Raw genomic sequence first — 18,373 nt, 5'->3', positions numbered from 1 at the left:
ATTATTTGCAGCTGGGAATCAACTAATCAAATTAAACAACTGTTTTCCCTTTTTATCTTCTAATGTAATTTTAATCAGTAATCACATGCCTCTCTTGTGCCTCATCCTGCATTTTTATTATTTTTATTTTATTTTATTTTATCCAACTAAGTTCCCTTTCTATCTTGTTAGTGCAGCATTTGCTACCAGAGGCCAACGCTAGCTATACCATTCACCTTACTCCAGGCATATACGCCTAAGTTTTACGCCTTTTTTAAATAGTAGTGTCACCGCCAGCTTCTTCGAACTTCGACTAATTTCACAGAGTACCTGCTAACTTCATCAACATAAATATCAGGTAATTATGTCAATAAAAACTTTCACACGTAAGAAAAAATTACCTAATATTTTTGCCTCCTCTAAGATTTAAATTTGAGACCTAATTTTACGCTTATTGATAAGCATAATTAACCTATAAGTAGCTAGGACATGCATGAACCTAGGGTTTTCGTTGTTTCATATCTTGGTCAACTAGCTATGCTAGAATGATGGTTATTGTATTTTCCTAACCAGTTCTAGTACATTTCAGCTCCTCCAAAACAATTTTCTATAAAAACTAATGGTACGACACATAAATTATAGTACTAAGTATATAACATCACATTCAAGCTCTATTTTTGCTCCCTCTTTCTCCTACCTAGGTCGTCCTCCACTTATCACTTAGATATATATTGTAGTCTAATCCGGATCCTACATAATTTGCTTTGATAAACTGAATTTGTAAAATGTTTCACTTTTAAAAAAAAAACAAGAAGTCATTTACTAGTCTCTTTTTTCAAATTGTTCTACTATTGCTGCTCCAATATTAGTGGAGTAGTTAATTAAGTGCGCTGAAAGAAGAGATAAAGGATAATTTAGACAAATACGTACTCATATGACTGAAGTTACTAATGTAAAATTAAAAATCTTAAAACCAGATAATAGAAATATTAATTTAAGCAAAGCTAATGTAACCTAATCAATGTATATAGTGTCTAGAAATCCCCTCATAATCCACCGTCCAAGAAAAGGATAATGGTGAGTATCAATGCTATTTAATAGAAAGGCACGTGTGTAGGGCAAAGCTTATCGACAATACCAGCAAAGAAGTTGAAAAATGGTTCACTTAGACCAACAATAACGCAGTAACATTATTAATATAGAGTTCTCCAAAGCATACAAAATCCACCCTTATTTAGGTGTATATATATATCTTCGACGTTACTCTTAAGTAATCTAATCAACTTCAAAATCCCAAATTTTCCACTGACCCCTAGCTTTTTTTTTTCTTTTTTTTTTTTGGGAAACTCGATTTTTTGGGTAGTAAATATATACTATAGGTACTGAATTACTGGATGAAAAATCAAAAAATAAAACCGCATATATTATGAGTTATTTTTATTTAAAATTTTCAAGAATATCTTTATTTGCTTCTCTCCATCATCCCCACCTCAATCCTTTTCATTATTTATAAACCAATGGGTGTGTATAAATATATATGGGATCCCATGCATGGGGAATATTTCAACGTTGAATGACAGAGGGTTTTGTCTTCATTTCAGTACAATCTCTGCGGACAATGACTTGGCTGCTGCTTTTTTGCATTCTGCTTTTCTTCTCAGCCTGCTTCCCTAAACATGTTACTAAGTAATTAGTGCTAAGCATATCTTTTACTACAAATTAACGAAGGCCATTTTCTTTGTCAAATAAAAAGGAATTAAAAAAGAATTATTAGAGGTTTGTTTTCACTTTGAAAAAAGTAGATGACACATGGTAAGCGTACAAGGAATAACATAGGGTGTTTAAACAGTGTTCCAGGATATTTTTGCATATCTATATCTTAATTAAAACGAGTCATATGAAGAAGAGTAAGAATCTGAATATTGTAAATAAAAATAATTCCCGTTCATAAGTGATAAAAGTCATTCTTTCCTTCTTTTTACACGAAAATATTTTCCACAATTCAAGGTAAACAAATAGCAGAAACGATTTCTTCTATAAAAATAATTTCTAAGCATATCAATCTCTCAAGCTCACTTTTAGCTGAAAAGGATAAAACAACTATTGAAGAGAAGAGGTAGGACTTAGGAGTGGAGACAGCTCATGGTCAAAAGTAGACTAAATATATAGCTTTGACCTTGATCCTTTGAAATTTAAGAATCTTCTCAAGTATTTAATTCAGCAACTTTATGCAGATATACACCTATGGGTTTGGAATACTTCACCTCTCCATATACAAAGCTGAACTAGGCCTATGGGTATGGTACTTTGTTTAAATTACAGCCTACAGCCTTTCAATAATTATGCAGCCCCTCCAGAATTTTTGTTATCTAGACTTGACATCATTCTACCAGAGAATTATGTGATGGAAATACTGGGAAGAAACCATAAAATTTACTAGATATAGTATTTGTTTATAATTTGGAACTCTGCCAAAAGGGCATGGAACCTCTACCATCTAAGAAAGCACCAAGAACCAATTCATTTCACTTTGCCTCCTAGATAAGATGTGTACATATGATTTCACAACAATGCATTGTGGTACACCATAAAGAAGATATGAAATAAATAAAAAGGGGCCCAATTTTTGCACATTTCTTCCCCTAACAAACAACAAAATAGAGAAAGATGCAAGAAAACTCCAGGATGCAAGAGTGTATTCATAATCATGGAGACAAGATTGCATTCAAAAGGATAGGAGACATGGAAACACAAATATCATCAACCATCCCACCCCCTCACATGCACTTCACATTTCACCAACTATTAAACAAAGATACAATCATGGTAAGACTGCTTTAATGATGCCAGCTTGAGCAGTACAACATAAGTACAAACATTATTACTCAAAAATTGTTTCTAAACTAATTGAGGGAGAATATCTTACTAAATTGAACAAAAAGACACAAGTTGCATCCTGTGTATATCATACATGATTAAGAACTGAGGTTGCGTAAAATTATGGAAGGACATCAGCTGATAAGAAGCCATGATTGTAACAAAACAACTGTCTTCCTCCTTGAGCAATAGTCTCTTATCGCGGCACTGAGAGTCCTAATTCTGGTAATAAAAGAGAAGATCCTGAGTCAGCAATATCCATAAACTTGACCAAGTTAAAATAGCATCAAATTAATCCTTTAACAACCCAATTAACAAGACACTTCTTAGGGAGAACTCCTTTGATGTTTATTAGCCAACAGAGATGTCATTTCATGGACTTTGTTGCTTTGCTTTTTATCCTCATTACAACTTATAGATTGACACGTATAAGACATAAATAGCAACTACATAACTAAGTACCTACCCTGAATTAATTATAACACTTAAAAAAAAGAGCATACATCAACAACTTGAAATTTGATTAGACACCTTGTTTGGTAACTAATGGAGTAGAAGAAAAAGGATATTACTTCTGAAACGTGATGAGGATGAAAAGATAAAGCAGGTGAGCAAATTTTTTTCAACTTCCAAAAGTTGTCGGACATGGTTAACATAGTGATACTCATTGCCTATAACTAAGTCATAAAGAATGATATGTGATTACAAGGAAATTTGACGCTACAAAGCATCTAACTCAACGCCGTAACCAAGCACGGCAATATGGTTGTAATGCTATTCCATGAGACAATTTTTAGATTCTATTGTAAAATATAATATGAAATGCCTAATAGAACAAAAAGAACATCAGGATACACAAATTCATAACGACATTTTCATGTTTACCTATGAATAGATAGCATATGAAGTAGGCTAGAACATTTCAAAAGTAACACACACTACGCTAGAGCAATATAACGAACCATGGTTAAAAACATTTCGGGGTTGTTTGGTTCATGCGATAAAGAAAAATAATCTTGGGATAAAATGTGGGATGATTTAATCTCGTGGGTTGGATTTTTGTTTCCGGTATAAGCAATTCCGGGATTAGTTATACCCCAATTTTGATATTGTTTTCATACCACATTCAATGTGGGATAACAATCCCGGGATTAGCTATCCCGGGATAAAACAACCAAATGACAAAAGTGCCCTTCTCCAAAGCACTTCTCCTAAAAGTCCCTTAAGAAGGTCAAGGTTAAAATTGGAAATATAAATTTATCCAAGTTTATCAATTGTATATTATACCCCGTATATCCCATTTTTAATTTAGTGAACCAATCTATTAAATAAGTGTGTTCACTAAATAATCTCATTATTATTTAATCCTTGTATTACAATCCCCACATCATAGTCCTGGTACAACTTGTTAGCATACCAAACGACCCCTTCGCGTTGCATCCCATTGAGCCACAAAAAAAATAAGTCATTTTTTGAGAAATTACAATGCAATGGCCATCCAAAGCAGAAACATCGAGAAACATAGGTGATCAAAAGTCTTGAATCATCATAGCAAGATAGGTAGCCATTTTAGATCACCTAAGAATCGAGATACATGAAATGGTTGGGCTAGTAGGTTAATTAAAATTGCATTCAACTGGACATGATTTAAATAAGTTCAAATTAGCTGAAAACAAAAATGAAAAGCAAAGAGAACGCCTAAGGTAGCAGCAGCTTATAATTATGAAGTAGAAGAAAACACCAACTAAATCAGAAGGCTTTTTGTGAGATGAAATATAACGTGTGTTTAACAATTGAATATTGTACTTGATATTTGGAGAATAACTTGAACAGTTCTTAGTTACGCAGTGTCTAGCAGACTAGCACAGCTCAACTAAGACAAAAATGAGGGACATTACATCCATATAGCTTATGACTAGCATGCTTTGCAGATATGCCACTCTCCTTTAATTGCTTACGTTATTGTAAGCTCAGCATCTCTAGGAATTTTCTTTACAAATCTAAAGACTTCTAAATTTCCTTACAAATCTAAGAGTTGTTGGCTTTCAATGTTTTCTGGCGAACTCCAGCTACTCCCTTCTCTTGTTCATCAACACACACGAACAACTTTTTTAGTTACTAATGTATCAATTCGATGCTTCTACAGTTCTACTACAACTACTATTACAACTGAATCTCAAACTAGCTGCATCAACATATGAATGCACTAACCATTTCGATCTATTAAGATCTGTTTCATCACTATATTCAATAATTTGGAGCACTCTAGTACTAATTATTATCAAAAGCTCTTGACTAATTTTTTTTTTAATAAGTATCAATAGCTTGATTAATATACTAAACGTGTTGTGGTGAGAAATACATCAAATGAACCATAGCTGCATCTCTATGATCAGATTCTCAATGGCTCCCAAGAAGGATAATTGCATCCAACACAGAGGGGTCAGAGGCACGGAGACCCAGTATCACTTTTTCTTTTCATACTGGTATGAAGGACCAGAGCAAAATGAGATTCAAATTGAATGGATAAAAGCATCTAGGCCAAGCAAGGGGAGAGTGGCCTCTGTGCAGTTCCAAGCATCACGTATGTAGATGACCTGGAAATGCTTTGTGATGCTGACACCTAAAAATACTACATGATGCTGATGGAGAGTAGTTAATGTGTTTAAAGATGATCTTACTAGTGTTTGATGCCATATGTAGTCAACATCAACTTAACTAAGAGCCAAATATTCCTTGTTAATGCGATTACGGATAGTGAATTACCTAGCTGAGACTCTAGGCTGCTATGTTGGATGCCCTAAAATACTTACTTAGGGCTTCCCCCAGGAGAAAAGTTCAAGGCAACAGAGATCTGGCAAGGGATACTGGAACTATGTGAAAATATGATTTCTAATTAGAAGATAGAGTAGTTCTCACTGGGAAACCGGATACGTTTTTTCCTTTCTGTTTTTTTAACAAGTCTCAGTGACCTGATAGTTTTAATCAATAGAGTTCTAAATGCTTTTCCTACATATATTATGTCTTCGTTTCCCATCCCTGCTAAAGTGGAGAAGAGACTGGTTAATATAAGAAAAGACTTCCTATACAGAGGAAACATGAAGAAGACAGTCTTCCATCTAGTTAACTACATATAAAGGAGAGGAATCCTGCTTTTTAGTCTTCTTTCACTCTTATTCAACCAATTATTCCGACATGGAATTAAAAGAATACCAATTAAGCTGCCATGCACCGAAGAGAGAGATAATAAGAGAAGATGTCATCGAACTTCTTAGAGATTGAAAGCAAGCTCTTGGACTCGAGAGTGAGATCTGCATAGTTGTCCTGACAAAGTTTCAGTGGTTGTACAAGTTGATGCTTTCAAAAGTTAGGCTAGACCCGTAATGGTAAAGCCAAGACAATAGATTTCATTCTTTCAAGATCAAATTTTTTGATCGGTCAGATATAAGTGTATTTGTAGTCTAATGGTTCCAGATTTTACTAGCGATCATTTGAGATCCATTACCATTACTACTTGTCAACGGATGCCCTTGGCCATATGGTGAACTTGGACAAAGAAGATAACTTCAGTCGGAAGGGATCCCATATATTTAATGAGCTGGAGAGGGCATTTAAGTTAACCAAAATGTGGGTTAGCAAGACCCATTTTGTTATTATTATGTTATTTAAAAAAAATACAATAACATACCCAGTATAATCCCACAAGTGGGGTCTGGAGAGGGTAGTGTGTACGCAGACCTTACCCCTACCTGGAGAGGTAGAGAGACTGTTTCCGATAGACCCTCGGCTCAAGATAAGGTGGAAAGGAAGAAAAGGGAAAAAGAAGATTAAAGAGGGGGGAGAAAGAAAGACGAGGGAGACAAAATACGATAAGGAAAAAGAGGCGAAAAAGCAGCATCAAATAATAACAATCAAGGAGCAACAATTTCCAGTAACAATTATCTAAAACAATGGACGAGGTTGCTAAGTACCAGATATAATAACAAACTAAAAGGAATTAACTTTCAACCAACAACAAGAATATTACTAGTACTACTGGTAAACCTAGGAGAAACTCACAACTACCTGTTCAACCCACCACCTTAATCCTCGACCTCCACACTTTCCCCTATTGCTAGCTATTTAAAAAAAATATATCTATAAAAAACAATTTTTTTATTTAAATTTATAACTTAAAGTGAATTGAGCATAAATTAATTTAAAATTAACAATATTGCAATACTAAGCTTATATATATGTTAGCAATAAGGGTAGGGTATTTTAGTCATTTTAACAGAAAAAGTGATGTCTTACCAAACACATCAATTGCTTATTGTCAGTTTTAGCACTTCTATCTAAACACGTATTTGCTTAATCATAAATTTAGTTCCACACTTAAAAGTATTTTTCACCGCTTGGTGCTTAAAAGTAAAGCTACTTAAATTCAGCTAAGCCAAAGTGTGTTATCAAAGGCGAAAAGCGCAAAAAAAACTCAAGGCCTATTGGAGCTTTAAGCGCGAAGCGCAAATAAAGCGTGGACTTTAATGAAGAAAGGTACAAATGGAAAAAAACTACAAATATGTATGTGTAGTCCAAGACTAATATCTATAAGCATGAATACCAAATATATGGACAAAGAAATTAAAGAAAAGTATGTCTTAGAGCCTTGATGACAACGGTGAAGTGCCTGCTAAGCGACGCGAAGTGCTCAACATGTTTTGAGCCTCGCTTCAAAGTTTAAGCAAGCTTCAAGCGCGCCTTTGATAACACAAAGCCAAACAAGCTCTTAGACTCTCAGAGCAGTATTTTTGTAATTACATCAAAGCAAAGCAATTTTATTGGATGAGAAAAGGAATTATTGTAGCTCACTTGAAATTTTCTTATACCACTTTGACCATTATACCCTTATGCTTATGTCATGACCATGTCTTTTCTAAGACCTGTCCCATCAACATATACTTCTTTGTATTGCTTATCGTGTAAAAATGTGTAATTCCCCTCTTTACGCAGCTTTTGCATAGATCTATTAGTAGAATATATGGTTATAATCTAAATGTAGGGAACCTAAAATCTATTTGTAGCCAAAAAAATTCCACAATTAAATGCAATTCATGAGAAATTGAGGAGGAAATTCAAATTGAATTAATTAAATACTTAAATTATATGCAAATAGGAACTAATAAATGACTAAATTTCTAGGTTCAATATTAATATGTTAAATCTAAAATTGAGCTTGAGTATATAAAAATTGATAAGGTAAAGGATAAAATAGCATAGCCCGAACACATTCCTTGTGCTTATGATTCAGCAAATGTATCAGTATGACTTTATCAAATTTTTCAATCTAACATTCCTAAAACACTAATTGGTAAATAATACTCCATTCGTTTCAATTTATGTGAACCTATTTCCTTTTTAGTTCGTGCCAAAAAGAATGACCTCTTTCCATATTTGAAAATAATTTACCTTTATGCAATAATTTATAGCCACACAAAATATATGTACCTCATTTCACACCACAAGTTCAAAAGTCTTCTGTTTTTTCTTAAACTTCGTGCCCAATCAAATAGGTTCACATAAATTGAAACACGTATTTGGACCAGAGAGAATAGATAGTAAGAAGTTAAACGTCCAAAGATAAATTTAATTTCTAAGAATGAATCTTAAAATGATGCTATCACAAAGGGTCAAGTTGTTCCATATATTTTTTCACAAAATAAAATTATTTAATATTAATAAAGAACATAGTGCTTAGCGCGACTAACCTTCAGTAGTTAGTAATATATATAACAGATTTTAGTTGTTAGTTTCAGTATTCCTGTAAATCCCCCATAATCGAAGGATAGTTAAATACCTCAAAAATGATTGAAAGAATTCTGATCCTTCTTCCTACTCATGCTTCATATTTCTCTCTTCTTTTCCTACCAAAAGAAACTCAGTTTCTATTTTCCTGACTTCTTCTTCACGATGTTATATTCCTGCTGATCATGGATCCTTCCTTCATTGTACCTCTAGCTTTTCATTTTATTTTTATATTCTTATAACTGAGAAATCCCCAAGGGCTAATGGCACATAGTTTGAGACTCGCTGGATAGTGACTGATTTTTCATTCTTTTTATTATTCATTTAATCTCACCCTACTTTTTCCTTCTATACCAATCCTCATCCAATCTCGTTCTGTTCTTTGTTATACTGCTTTCTTTGCTTCCCTCGAGCTCCTAACTGTTCCTAGGTTTCTCTTCTGCTCTTCAAACCTTTTAGCAAGAAAAAAAGAACAAAAACATTGGTGGAAGACTAGGTTTCTTTGGGCAATTCTGAAAGCTCTTAGCTGGTCACAGCAAACCAGAAAGTACTCAGATCAATTTCTTAGTCTCAATAATCACAAAAATGTATGGCTTTACGTTTTCATTTTAATAAATTGGTGATACAGAGGACATGACCCTTGATAGGAGGGTGTGGAGGTCGATGATTAGGGTAGAAGGTTAAGGGGTAGCTGAGTGTATTCCTTTGCCATTCTCATGGCAGTAGTATTAGACTTGCATTTTTGTTTGTGGAGTTATGTGTCTACCTGTTATTTCTTTCACTTCAGTTATTTTACAATATCACTGTTGTTATTGCTCATTTTCATTTTTTCCTTCAGCCGAGGGTCTCCGGAATCAGCCTCTCTACCTTCACATGGTAGGGGTAAGGTCTGCGTACATATTACCCTCCCTAAACCTCACTTGTGGGACTATACTGGGTATGTTGGTGGTGTTGGTGGTGGTGATAGTGTTGGTATTAAGTTTGGAAGCAAAACCAAACTTCAGGAAGCATATACCACAAGAAATATGGTCCTGTATAGTCAAAGACAGATTACATAATATTGACTAAAGAAAAAAATGATATCGATAGCTCACACTGGTCGTTGCAACCCACCTAGCTCAGAATTTTACCTAGTTCTAATTTACCGGCAAAAGAAGAAGAAACATAAATTTCCAAAATTAGTACTGAAGGAGTATGACTTGTTAAACAACTTACTCAAAAAGTGATGGATTAGCCTAAAAAAGACACAATGAATTGCCTAATCTCAAATCATTCCACATATAGCCCTTTGGGCAATGCACTCATGCAATGCATTTAACGTGAATGCGCGGATACATTCTATACTTGACAACCATAGACACAAAGGCAAAGGAAGACAAGCTTCACAGCAAATGTTCATAGCATTTATTTTCATCAAGTCACTTAAAAAAAGAAGTAAACTACCTAGGATAAACTTCCCTTGTAGCATAATTTATCAAGACTAAACTATCAGTACATAACAGCAGCTAGACCAGACTACCTAAAACACCTAACCAATACTTAATATGTCTGACACTAGTGGCGAAGCCAGGAATGTGTTCAAGATTTAATATATATGAGCAAAAAAGTAATCTTTGACTTATATATGCAGTATAATTTTCTATATATACAGTACAATATTTGACAAAGGGTATTCAACTGACCACCCTTCCGTCTATGTGGCTCCACAATCGAACACCACCAGGAATGAAAATGAGTTATATGCAAAGATTCAGCCACCAAAGGGTATAATCTTGATACTAAATGAACAAACAGTACAACCATAAGAATATATAAGTGTGATTTGAAAAAGAAAAAAAAAAGTGGTATTGCTTACAGATACAAATTTTAAAATATCAAACTCCTGGGTTGGCACTGCAGAGCATACCCTGAGACAACGATCTGGAGCCCTTGGAATCAATGCCAAGGCAAGATGTGAGTCGAGCTGAAGAGACTGCACTGTGGAGCGGCAACAGAGATTGAAGACAACCCATTTGAGGTAATGGCCTGAAACATCAAAATCAACTGTCAAAATTGAATCTTTATATTCAATAATTGAATTGGGGGTTTTTTAAACTTGCCTCGAGAGTGTTGGAAATGGGCGAGGGAGGTTAAAAGAGGAAGTGGGTATGCTACTGCTTGATTGTTTGTTCATTGTGGATTTGAAAAGGTTAATTGCTGGTCTTGAGAGTGTACGACAGCGAGAGGCCATTGCAGATGAAGCACAATAGCTTTGCACTGATCTGATGTTAGGGTTCGCAAACAACAGAGTTTTAGTGAGGTTTTTGAAAATGTTGTTTGTACCATATGCTGTAGTATATTGTACTACACTACTTTCAACAAATGCCAAATAAGAGAATTCTTGCATTTTGCCCTTTTAATGTGTGCATTATTTTTTTTTCCAATTGTACATTTTACTATATCCTTTTATAATGTGTAGCTAAAATATGCACATCTTCTGATCGATGCCTTGTTATTTAATGGCCAAATACATAGACATGCATTGGAATTTGGCAGCACTTTTCACTTGGACTCTTAAAGTTAGTCTATTTCCTATTAGAAACTAGAACCCATTTTAAACTGTGCCAATTAAACACAAAAGTACTAACCAGCCAAAAGGATATATTGGGTGGATTACATGTGCATGACGTGGAAAAATAGTCCAATTAAAAAAAGCCACGTGGTTTTGACACAAAAAAAAATTAAAAAGCTTTCTTGAGAAAAGAAAGATAAAGTAAAACAATACCCCATTCGTCCCCAACCTCCAACGTTCTGATACGAGGTGAAGAGTGTGTAGCTTCTGGAGGTCGTACATTAAGCTTAAAAGATAGGATGCGGTAGTTAATTAGTTATCTTAGAGGTTAGAATTAAGTTTTGAGTTATTCACTTAGGTCCCTTTATAATTATTTTATAGTTATCAGTAAATGCACATTGACCCCAGCAATTGTCCTTGTCTGTTATTTATAGGGTCCGATAGGATGATAAGAATTGTCACATGGGAGCATAGGACAGATGTAGATTCCTTTTTCTTCTTCCCTTTATAAGCATTGTAGTGGAGTCTCTTATACATAATGTATTAGACCCTATCTATTTTTGTTATGTATTTTCCTTTTCTTAGCAGCTTTATCTTTCATTTTCTTTCTTTAATTTACAGTTCCATTGCCGCTCATATCAGTGGTATCAGAGCAGATCTCGGGCTCTGTGGAATTCATGACGACTGAAATAAATAAAGTCATCAATACTTTGCATAAAATCTCCATGGATGTGTCAAACTTTGCTGCTCGGCAGGAACAGCTGGAAGCTGCACAAGAACAAAATAGTAGAAATTAGGAGGAAGCTTTGGGGGAGCTCAAAGAGGTACTTAACGAGGTGATACATGGTGGCAGATGACCTGAAAGAGATAAAAGTTTAGCTTTCATTGACCTAGGACAACATGGAGGTGAGATCTATTCTCCTCATGATAAACCCTTCGACCTAGGTGAGCTTGCAACTCCTAGTTTCTCTGAAAATAGCAGTACTGCTGTAAATGTCTCCCATTTTCCAACTATTTTCTAAGTTAGTTCTCTAGCCCCAAACACTATAGCAACTGGAGCTCTTGCAGCTTCAGTAGCATCACATAGTCACACTCTCATAACTCAATGCTCCCAAGTTCACCCCAACTCCAGTAGAGTGCCAATGGTACCCCAACCTCCTATACAACCCTCCATGTTTTACACCTAAAGATCATAGAATTTCCAATCACCCCACCCTGGAGCTGCAACATTTCAACCACAACCCTTGAATACTCCACATAGCCAAGGTATTAGCTATCTTGACACTCAGTAGCTTAGCCAAGGGTCACCAGTAGGATTGCAGCCCCCCTACACTCCTTTTTACCAAACACAGCCATACCCCACTGCCTATTACACCCAGAACACACATATACCACTACCCTTATACTATCAAATTCCTTATACAACAACCCCTCCTCACTACCAGAACACTCATGTTACCAATCAGCACCAATAGACCACAACCAATCCCAATGTACCCTTACCTAACTTACCATTAAAAAATACAACAAGGTTGAATTTCCAAAATTTAATAGGAAAGACTTGAGGACATGGTTGTATAAGGTAAAAAAAGGTTTTTTATTGATGGGGAAGTTACAATCAAACAAAAGATGAAGTTGGTTTCATTGCACTTTGAGGGTGATGCCCTATAATGGCATCTAGGATACATGAGGAGTAAAAGACACATGCCTCTTTCAACTTGGAAAGAATACTTATGGGCTTTATGTGACAGGTTTGAAGCTGAATACTCAGACCCCATGACAAGACTTATGAATATTAAGCACACAGGTTCAGTCAAAGACTATCAAAAGGCTTTTGTTATTATAATGACTAGGATCAATTTGTCTGTGGAGCATGCTATCAATATCTTTTTGAACAATTTGAAACCCAAGCTTAGCAATGCAGTGAAGATAGGAAATCCTTGTAGCCTTCCCCAAGCTTACTATCTAGCTAGGCTACCTGAAGCCAATTTTGCTGCACAAAACAAGGCTATCAAAGGTGCATATGTAGGGTATGCTTCCTTTAGAGGCTCTCAAGGTCAAGGTTCTGAAGGAATGTCTAGAAGTAACTTGCCTAACTAGAAGAAACCAGTCACTGTAGCTTTTGATAATAATAGAAGAAGGAGACTAACACCAGCATAAATGGATGAGAAAATAGCCAATGGGATGTGCTTCTTTTGCGATGAAAAATATGTGCATGGCCACAAATGTAAGGAAGGCAAATCCATTCTTTGGAGATAGGGGAAGAAGGCTTCACTGCACAGGAAGAACCAGATGAGGAGGAAGAATGCCTTGAGGTTCAAGAGCCTGAAGATGAACCAAATGAGAATTGTGAGATTTCTCTACAAGCCCTGAATGTCTCAAAAGGGTATAGGACACTCAAGATCCAAGGATTCACTGAGCAAAGACCAATCAATGTTCTCATTGATTGTGGTTCCACTCATAATTTTATCAATGAGAAGGCAACTATGAGGATGGGGTGCAAAATTCATCAAATCAGTCCACAAGATGTCTCAGTAGCAGATGGGAGAGTCATTCAATTTGTAAAGGGAAGTAAGGAGCTCAAATGATTAATGCAAGGAACCATGTTTCAGGATGAATTCTTAGTACTTCCTATAAGAAGTTGTGATGTAGTACTCGGTATCCAATGGTTGAGCAAAATGGGAGACATTAAGGTCAATTTCGAGAAGTTGTGGATGCAATTTATGTATCAAGGGAAAACTGTGGCATTGCAAGGGATCCAACCTTCTTTTAAAACTGTAGCTGCCAAGGCACTCCACAAGATATCAGTGGATACTGCTAAGATTTTCATGATCGGAGTTTGCATAGAGAAAAATGGTGAAGCTGACCAACCAGACATAGTTGCAGAAAGGACAGTGGAAATTCAACAGCTGTTAGATGGATACAAGGAGTTGTTTGAGGAGCCTAAACAATTACCTCATTCCAGAGGAGTATTTGACCATATTCCCTTGCTAAAAGGCAGCAACCTTATGAACTCAAGGCCTTACAGTTACTCACCTATACAGAAAGATATGATAGAAAATATGGTGTAGGAAATGTTAAGTCAAGGCATAATTCAGTATAGTTCTAGATCATATGCATCGCCTGTGGTTCTGGTGGGGGGAAAAGATGGCTCTTGGAGATTGTGTGTGGATTATAGAGCTCTAAACAAGGTCATTGTGAAGGATAAATTCCCAATACCCATCATTGAGGAGTTATTGGAGGAATTAGGGGGCTCACAAGTCTATTCCAAGATAGATTTAAGAGCTGGTTATCACTATATTAGAATGTATCCCTCAGATGTCCACAAAATTGCATTTAAAACTCACTCAGGACACTATGAGTACCAAGTGATGCCCTTTAGCCTAACCAATGCTCCTTCCAGCTTTCAAGGGTTAATGAATCACATTTTCCAAGAGTATCTATGGAAATTTATCCAAGTATTCTTTGATGACATTTTGGTGTTTAGCAGGAGCATGGAAGAACATCTACAACACCTTAGAGTTACCTTTGATCTGTTGGTTAAACATCAGCTATTTGCTAAAGAGAGCAAGTGTCTTTGCAGCTAATAGGGTGGAATACCTGGGCCACTATATCTTTGCTAAAGGTGTGGCCACAGACCCAAAGAAGATAGAAGTTATTCAGATATGGCATGTGCCCATCAATATCAAACAGTTAAGAGGGTTCCTAGGCTTGGCTGGGTACTATAGAAGGTTCATAAAAGGGTATGGATCAATCAGTAAGTCATTCACTAAGCTGTTGAAGAAGGACAACTTTATATGGACTGATCAAACCACTAAGGCATTTAACAGATTGAAGGAAGCCCTGACCTCAGCACCAGTACTGGTGCTTCCTGACTTCTCAATACCATTTGAAATAGAGACTGATGCATGTAGCATGGACACTGGAGTTGTATTAATGCAAAAGGGGCCGCATGTTGCATATCTGAGTAAAGGGTTATCCCCCAAGCATCAATCATTATCAATATATGACAAAGAGTTATTGGCATTGGTCATGGCAGTCACTAAATGGAATCAGTACCTGATGGGCAAAACATTCACAGTGAAAACAGACCAAAAGGCATTAAAGTTCCTTCTTGAACAAAAGCTACACACAGGTTCACAATTAAAGTGGATCACTAAGTTGATGCAATATGACTTCACCATTGAGTACAAAAGGGGAAAGAGAACAAGGCAACAGATGGATTGTCCAGATTACCTTTGGTGGAACTAACTGCTCTAACTCTGTCCATAATCAAGACAGACTTATTGAGCCAAATTATGCCGAGTTGGTCACTAGATGATGAACTCACTAGCTTAATCCAAGAACTAAAAGAAAAGAAATCCGAGATGAAGGGGTACTCATTTGTACATGAAAAATCGAGGAAGAATGGGAAGCTGGTAATAGGACATGATGGGCAGTTGAGGAAAGAGATCATCAGATTGTGGCATGACTCTGCCAGAGAAGGACACTCGGGCATTGACCACACTTACAGAAGAATTGCTGCTCTCTTTTATTTGAGATGTTTAAAGGAGGATGTTCAAACATATGTCAAAGAGTGTAGAGTGTTTCAAAGGCACAAGCATGAGACAGTACCTTACCCAGGCTTACTGCAACCACTCAAGTTGCCTTCTATAACAAGGAGTAGCATAAGTATGGACTTCATTGAGGGGTTACCAAAATCAAAAGGAAAGTCATTTATTTGGGTAGTGGTGTATATGCTGACTAAATATGCTCATTTCATAGGGCTCTCAAATTCTTACTCAGCTAAAGATCTTGCAAAGATATTCATGGAGCAGATTCATAAGTTGCATGGAATGCCAGAGGATATAGTAAGTGATAGAGATCCTATCTTTACTAGCAAATTACGGCAAGAATTGTTTTCTATGCAGAGGGTTACTCTTAGTACTTCTACAACATACCACCCTCAATCAGATGGTCAAACAGAGGTGGTAAATAGATGTCTAGAGACCTACCTTAGATGTTTTTGTTCTGACTCTCAAAAGGACTGGTATTCTTATTTGGCAGCAGCTGAGTGGGGGTACAACACCACCTTTCATTCTTCAATACAGACAACTCCCTGAGGCATTGTATGGGCAACCACCACCTCTCCATTTGCCTTATGTAGCAGGAGACCCAATTGTAGAAGAAGTTGACACAAGCTTACTAACAAGGGAGTTTAAGATTCAGCTACTGAAATACCACTTGCAAAGAGCTCGACAGAGGATGGTTGAGCAAGCTAACAAATATAGGCTCGATAGGCAATTCAAGGAAGGTGATTGGGTATACCTCAAAATTCAACCCTATAGGCGAGTGACAATATTCGGTGCTCACTTTTCCAAACTTCCAGCCAAATATTATGGACGAGTGACGAGGTCAGGTCAGGGCCCTACTAGAAATAATAGGAAAAACAAGGCGGAAGATATAATAATATGTTGAATGACAGAGAAGTGTAATAACAGACATTCACAGAAGATAACAACACGGAATTCAAGAAGACACTACAACACGTAAGGAAACAAGAATCTTACAAGTTAAGAAACAACAACAACAATAACAACAGTACAACAAATAAAGGTAAACAACAGGGGTGCTCCTGAGGTACCGTCTCGTAGTCCCAAAAGTAAATATCTCACAATGGCACGGTAGAAATCTCATGCAAACAATGATAACCCCACGACAGAAACCTCGTGCCACAATAACACTCTGCATGGCAGAAACCTCGTGCCACAATAATACTCCACACGGTAGAAACCTCATGCCACAATAACACTCTACACGACAGAAACCTCGTGCCACAATAACACTCCGTACGACAGAAACCTCGTGCCATAACCAACCAATTATCTGAACAAAAATCACAAGAACAACACATAACAAATGAAACAATGAGATTACAAGCAAATAATCCTACAGTTAAAGAATGAATATCGAATCAAAGAAATCAAGTAATTCAACTAAGCATATTGCACAAATTACAAGTAAGAGATAATACACGTAGACATGTGACATTAGGCTACACGTGCTAGAGTAACTCAATTAAGGAAATAAAAGGAACTACTTAGCAAAAATCAGATTTTTTTAAATATTTAGCCCAAGTACGCACTCGTCACCTCGCGTACCCGGCCTATTCCTCGATTTTCCAACTTCGATCGGCTCGAATCTAGCCAAAATAATTACATACTATAAATATAAATATAAGAAACTAATTTAAATAATAAAACTACGACTTTAGCAATGAATTAAAAAATCGCTCCAAAAAGTCACCCTGGGCCCACGTCTCAAAACCCGATCAAAATTACAAAAACCGAATACACATTCGATATCGAGTCCAACCATACAAGAATTACTCAAATTCGATCTCAAATTTCCTTTCAAATCTCCAAATTTTAGCCTAAGAAGTCTTTCCAAATTTTCCCCAAATTTCCAACTAAAAACACTAATTAAATGATGGAAACAACAATAGATTCATGGGAATTAATCAAAAACGAGTCAGGAATCCTTACCCAAATATTTTCCTCTAAAAATCCCTCAAAATTCCGTCTCCCACCGAGCACTCAAAATCCCAAAATGAAATATGAATCAAAACCCTCGAAAATTCCCCTTTTCTTCCAGTTAAACCGCACTTGTGACCTTGCTGCCACATCTGCGGCTCCGCACTTGCGGAAAAACATCACATGTGCGAACTTTACTATAACGACCCGATTTGTCGTTTTAAGAAGTTATGCCTCGTTCAACGACTTAAGGTATCGAGCATCTTCGTAATATGTATTATGACTCACGTGTGTGGTCCAGTTCGATTTTCGGAAGATTTGGAATTAAATTGAAAGAACAATTCTTATTTAAAAGCTTAAATGGAAAAAATTGACCAGAGAGTTGACTTTTGAGCAAACGACCCCAGAATGGAATTTCGATGATGTCAGTAGCTTCGTATGATAATTTCGGACTTAGGCGTATGTTCCGATTTGGATTTGGAAATCCGTAGGATAATTCGACGCATTTTGGCAAAAGTTAGATAAATAGAAGATTTTTGGAAAGTTCGACCGAAGGTTGAATTTTTGATAACGAGGTCGGATTTCGATTCCAGAAATTGGAATAGCTCCATTACATCATTTATGACTTGTGTGCAGAATTTGAAGTCATTCTGGATTGATTTGATACATTTCA

At 36.2% G+C, this 18,373-nt stretch overlaps 1 protein-coding gene across 2 annotated transcripts; it reads right to left on the bottom strand.

The window, feature by feature from the left end:
- Nucleotides 1–2,738: 2,738 nt before the first annotated feature.
- On the bottom strand, nucleotides 2,739–11,038 carry LOC107810682 (protein NONRESPONDING TO OXYLIPINS 2, mitochondrial). 2 transcript variants are annotated; one of them, XM_016635482.2, is made up of 4 exons: nucleotides 10,737–11,038; nucleotides 10,544–10,662; nucleotides 10,320–10,415; nucleotides 2,739–3,078 (listed from the first exon to the last, which is right to left on the bottom strand). In XM_016635482.2, the coding sequence occupies exons 1-4, from the start codon at nucleotides 11,021–11,023 to the stop codon at nucleotides 3,053–3,055; spliced, it is 528 nt and encodes a 175-aa protein (XP_016490968.2). In that variant the 5' UTR covers nucleotides 11,024–11,038; the 3' UTR covers nucleotides 2,739–3,052. The 2 variants fall into 2 exon arrangements, with proteins under 2 accessions (XP_016490968.2, XP_016490970.2); XM_016635484.2 differs by lacking the exon at nucleotides 10,320–10,415.
- Nucleotides 11,039–18,373: the final 7,335 nt, after the last annotated feature.

This window comes from Nicotiana tabacum, chromosome 23 (assembly GCF_000715075.1).
Source record: "Nicotiana tabacum cultivar K326 chromosome 23, ASM71507v2, whole genome shotgun sequence".
NCBI classification, from domain to species: domain Eukaryota; kingdom Viridiplantae; phylum Streptophyta; class Magnoliopsida; order Solanales; family Solanaceae; genus Nicotiana; species Nicotiana tabacum.
This window is presented reverse-complemented; position numbering and strand designations above follow the sequence as displayed.

Bases quoted from the DNA above. Each gene is read 5' to 3' on its own strand.
- LOC107810682 (XM_016635482.2), bottom strand. From the start codon at position 11,023: ATGCAAGAATTCTCTTATTTGGCATTTGTTGAAAGTAGTGTAGTACAA. The intron at 10,416-10,543 runs GTATGCTCTGCA...TTGTTCATTTAG, and splicing joins CTCCAGATCGTTGTCTCAGG to TATCAAGATTATACCCTTTG. The intron at 3,079-10,319 runs GTCAGTTGAATA...TTTTATTACCAG, and splicing joins GCCACATAGACGGAAGGGTG to AATTAGGACTCTCAGTGCCG.